Consider the following 4,848-nt stretch of genomic DNA (forward strand, 5'->3'; position numbering starts at 1 on the left):
AAGGCAACCAGCTGAACCCCAAACAACCTGGATAACATTTTGTTACCGCCAGTCTGAAATGTCTCAGATGCTGTGGTGCGTGATACCACCGCACAGATTCTTCTGTTAATATGCCATCCAACCCAAATAAACTTTGGCTTCACTTTGGCATTGATCTCTGAATCGAGGAGCTCTGCCGTTTCCCTGGGCAGCCGACCCTCCCGCAGGAATTTAACCCTCCCTGGCCTGACTGCTCTCCACGACACAATGGTTTTGCTCAGGCAACGTTAGGCATTTGCGCTCTTCAGTGCGATGTAAGGAGGGGCAGGATGGCTTTTTGTATCACCGGTCCTGGGATGCAAACAGCCTTGACATCTCGCATCCCCAGCTGGCTCACGGCCAGGCAGGGGGGAGCCAGCTAAACAAGCCACAGCTATCAAAATGCTGCTTCTTTAAAAAGGCTCTTCACTGGCTGCAGTCAAAACCACGCTATGCCTAACGTCACCGAGTAACAGAAATAGCAGGCATGAGTGAAGGGAAGAGAATGAGAGTATTAACAGCGCACAGATTTCAAACATACTTGGCTAGGTAGCACGCTGCCTTCCTGCCGCTGCCTTTCCAGATGCAACGGAGCACGGGGATCTCTCGCTGTCTGCCCGTGAAGGAGGATTCTCTTTTTTCTTTTTTCCCCTTTTTTTCCTTTTAAAAGTTTCAGCTTTAATACTACTAGATTCATTTATATTTTATTTCTTGTAGGAAACTTCATCTGCTGGATTTAAAGGCAAGGTTTGAGCAGGAGAAATTCATTTATGTTTGCAGCTACTGAATGTGCATGGTACTCCTGTATGATGATAATGTAGAGGGGAAGGCAGGATTGGCTCAGAAAATTGCTTAGATCGTAAGATACTTGAATGGCTGCTTGGAATAACAAGCTCTCTATTGTGTGTGTGTGCATGTGTGTGAGTGTGTGCATTTATGTACGAGTGCAGCAATGACAGTAACTTTAAAATTATGCAAGGTTTCCCCAGTTTGCTTAATTTTACTTCTCTAGGAGTGAGAACTTGCCTAGCTGTGGGCTCTGTCTGGAGACAGGTGAAGTGTCTGAATTGAATTAGTGCTGTAGTAATTTTATGAATGAAGCAAAACGCAGGTTCAGTGGAAGAGGAGCAGAGCGGGGAGATGCGGTGTGTTGAGCTCTCTCTGGCAGGAGCTGTCACACCAGGGAACCGCACAGACTTGCACGGGCACAGCACGGATCTGCTGCTACAAGTGCCCAGAACACAAAGTGAGGCAGCTGCAAGAAGACAGCACCTGAGCCATGGAAACATGCTCCTGAAAATGAGCGATCACAAATCCAACTGAGCTTGATAGTTGCATGTGTGACCAGCTCCAGGCTTAGCTGGAGCATCCCATGCAGAGCCATTCGTTTCCAACCAAGTGTGCCGGCGATAGTGTGGCAGAGGAGCAGGCAGACCTCCCTGAGCATCCATGTCTCCTTCATGCATGACGCTTTTGCTGCCGGCACAGCTCGTACATGAACATCAACAAAGTGGATGATGAGGGAGCAAGTCGGTGCATGGACAGGCAGGCTACACATGCCCAAAGCCAAGCAGGAGGGGATCGCACAGCATGGCAGGGGAGGGAGGAGGCAGACTTGGGTTTGCAAGGTCCAGGAAAGCCAAGATGCTGATGAAGCTTCTGGAGACCAGTCCAGAGGAGCAATGTCCTGAAGGAGCACTGCAGAACCATGCTTCACTTCTCCCCCTCGGATGTCTCTACCCAAGGGACTTGGGCGGGAGATGGGCTCTGCATACTGTGTTTTTTCTCTTTTTTTTGCACCTCTATCCCAATTGTTAAATGAGGAAGAATCTTCCTCTATACTGGATTGCCCTCTTTTATACAGAGTTTTTGCATGATATCTCCGCAGCACCCATCACCCGCAGAAGGTGGTAACGGGAAGAAGAGAAGGTGAGGGCAAGTCATGAAGAGGATGAACATTGTTCATCCTGAAGTGCTACAGAAGTCACTGGCAGGGTCTTTGACACAAGGGCAGTGGAGGAGAGCCTGGTGCTGTAATCCTGCTGCCAAGGAGCTAGTGGGAGGAAAGAGGCAAAGGAGTCAGAGCTGGTGTGGAGACAAAGGGACACTGAACTCACTGGGAAAAGCTGCAGATTCCCAGGATAAAACAAACCCAACCTGTCCAGTGGAACGAGGCAGAGGGAAGTCTTTGCCTGCTGAGCCCTGCAAGGACAAGGCGGTCCAGCACCTCTTCTCACAGCGTTTTCCAAACAAAGAGACAATCTGAGCTCCATAAAATTCATAGTGCAAACACACTTCTGTGTGCCGTGACCTTTAGGTTGGCACAGGCTTTTGGTATGGCTTAAAATTTCAGCATTTTAGCTGCTTCTTCAGTGTTTCTCTCAGGTAGGTTTGAACTCCCTTTGCCTACACCTAGAGCCAGTATAAATTCAAAGCAACACAGTCATGATTTGTATAGCGTTGAGCTTGAGCTAACCAAAAGCTCCCATGTACAAAGAGTGACTACCTGTCTAACATGCTGCAGAGCAATCTCACACCTCACTGCATAAGGCTGTTTAGACAGGCTCACAGACAGGTCTGTCTGAAATATATCTATGCATGGACACATGAAAATCTGTGGGATCACACTTGACAGAGAGCATAAAAAAACCTGGGTTTACAGACACATAAAACCCACAGTAAAACCTACACCTTGCTTTATAGATATAAAATGCCTTTTTTCTCCCTCACTCAAATACAATTTGAAACTGCAAGTCAGAACATAGCAGGAGCTTCTCATCCAAGGGAAGTTGCTCTGTGAAAACACTGCAGAAATGCTAGACAGGACTTTGAGTGTATCACATAGAATAGACAAATCAGCTGCAAATGGTAAATCCAAATTTTGTTTTCCCTTTTTGGGTTTTTTTAATGTCTTCAGAGTTAAGAGCTTAGCAAAGAGGTTTAACCAATCATGCTGCTAGGTCTGTAAGTGTCCTTCATGAATTTAGGAAGGACACTTTCTTCCTCCAACTTCATACTAACTTTAAGGATTGCAGCACACGGTTCCAATGATCCACACAATCTCTCTTGTCTCGTTACCATGGATGCACTACGACATGTCACTCCTCAAAGCTGTGCTCTTGTAATGATAGCATGAACCTCACACGAGTGGCCTCAGTGCACAAGACCTTTGGTACGTGCAGACAGCGCAGATACATACTTAGGGGCAGGTAACTTCTAAATGATAATTTGTGTTGCTCTAGCAGATTTCTAATATGTTGGTTTCTGATGTCTTTCCTCTAGTGGAGAATGCAGATCTTCCTCGGATGAGACCCCACTAAGAAATGGTTCACCATCTCCCAGCAGTTGCATTTCTCAGAGCAGAAAGAACAGCTCTTCAGACCCCTGTGGCATGAACAAAGCCTCTGGCATTTAAACGTGGGAGGATGTCCCTAACTGACGAGCTGGAGAGCCACTTTTCTGCAACCCCCTACATGGTGACAGACACAAGCGAGGGCAGCCTGTTCAGAATCAGACCCAACGCCTCCGCCAATGCCACCGGGGACGGCACATCAGCCACCGGTTCCGTGGAGGACATGATCGCTATCTGCACCATTGGGACAATCCTCTCCCTCATGTGTGTCATTGGGGTGACAGGCAATGTCTACACCTTGCTAGTGATGTGCCATTACTTGCGATCATCTGCTTCCATGTATATTTACATCATCAACCTTGCGCTGGCAGACCTGCTCTACCTTCTCACCATCCCCTTCATTGTCGGGACCTACTTCATTCAGAAATGGTACTTTGGGGACATTGGCTGTCGCGTCCTGTTCAGTCTGGACTTCCTCACTATGCACGCCAGCATCTTCACCCTCACGGTCATGAGTACAGAGCGCTACTTTGCTGTGCTGAAGCCCCTGGACACAGTGAAGAGGTCCAAGAGTTACCGAAAGGCCATTGCTGTTGTTATCTGGCTGGTGTCACTGTTGCTCACTCTCCCAATGCTCATCATGATCCAGCTGGTGCAACGGGACAACAAAAGCATCTGCCTGCCTACTTGGAGCAAGCTGTCCTACAAAGTCTATCTCACCATCCTTTTTGGTACCAGCATTGTGGGTCCAGGGGTAATCATTGGCTACCTTTACATCCGATTAGCTAAGATTTACTGGGTGTCACAAACAGCATCCTTCAAGCAGACCAAGCGGCTCCCAAATCAGAAGGTGCTCTATTTAATCTTCACAATAGTGCTGGTGTTCTGGGCTTGCTTCTTACCTTTCTGGATATGGCAGCTTCTCTTCCAGTATTATGAATCCTTCCCTTTATCTCCCAAGGTGATGAAGAACATTAATTACCTAACAACTTGTCTGACCTACAGCAACAGCTGTATCAACCCCTTCCTCTATACCCTGCTCACCAAAAACTACAGGGAGTACCTGAAGAACAGACAGCGGTCCCTTAGCAGCAGCAGTGGGTACTTCCAAAGGAGGAACCGGTTTCAGAGGATTTCAGGGAGATCCCTGTCCACAAGCAGTCAGCACTGCACAGAGACATACGTTCTTGCTCACGCTCCTTTGGGAAACAGCAGTGCCTGAAGGTAAAATATATCTCCAAGAACAATCAATATTGACTTCAATGTTGCTTTGATTTAAAGTGTACATTGTAAAGGCAAAGCCTTAGCAGATCCATAATGTGCACACATTTAGTCCAGAGGCTGTGCCGTATGTCTGTTCTCATTTTCTTCAGTGCCACTGATTTGATGCTAGCAACATTCAGCTGACATCTATCTAAATAGCCTTTTGCTTTTTATCTTTATATTTTATAGTGTATGTCTCCTCAAGTAGCCATCAA

General features: G+C 47.1%; 1 protein-coding gene across 1 annotated transcript; it reads left to right on the forward strand.

Moving 5' to 3' along the window:
• Positions 1-3,444: 3,444 nt before the first annotated feature.
• LOC104839220 (urotensin-2 receptor-like) lies at positions 3,445-4,592 on the forward strand. The gene has a single exon (XM_010579410.1). It carries the CDS (start codon positions 3,492-3,494, stop codon positions 4,590-4,592), a length of 1,101 nt encoding a protein of 366 aa, XP_010577712.1. The 5' UTR covers positions 3,445-3,491.
• The last annotated feature ends 256 nt before the right edge of the window (positions 4,593-4,848 follow it).

This window comes from Haliaeetus leucocephalus, unplaced genomic scaffold, assembly GCF_000737465.1.
Source record: "Haliaeetus leucocephalus isolate CR32 unplaced genomic scaffold, Haliaeetus_leucocephalus-4.0 Scaffold657, whole genome shotgun sequence".
Taxonomy (NCBI): domain Eukaryota; kingdom Metazoa; phylum Chordata; class Aves; order Accipitriformes; family Accipitridae; genus Haliaeetus; species Haliaeetus leucocephalus.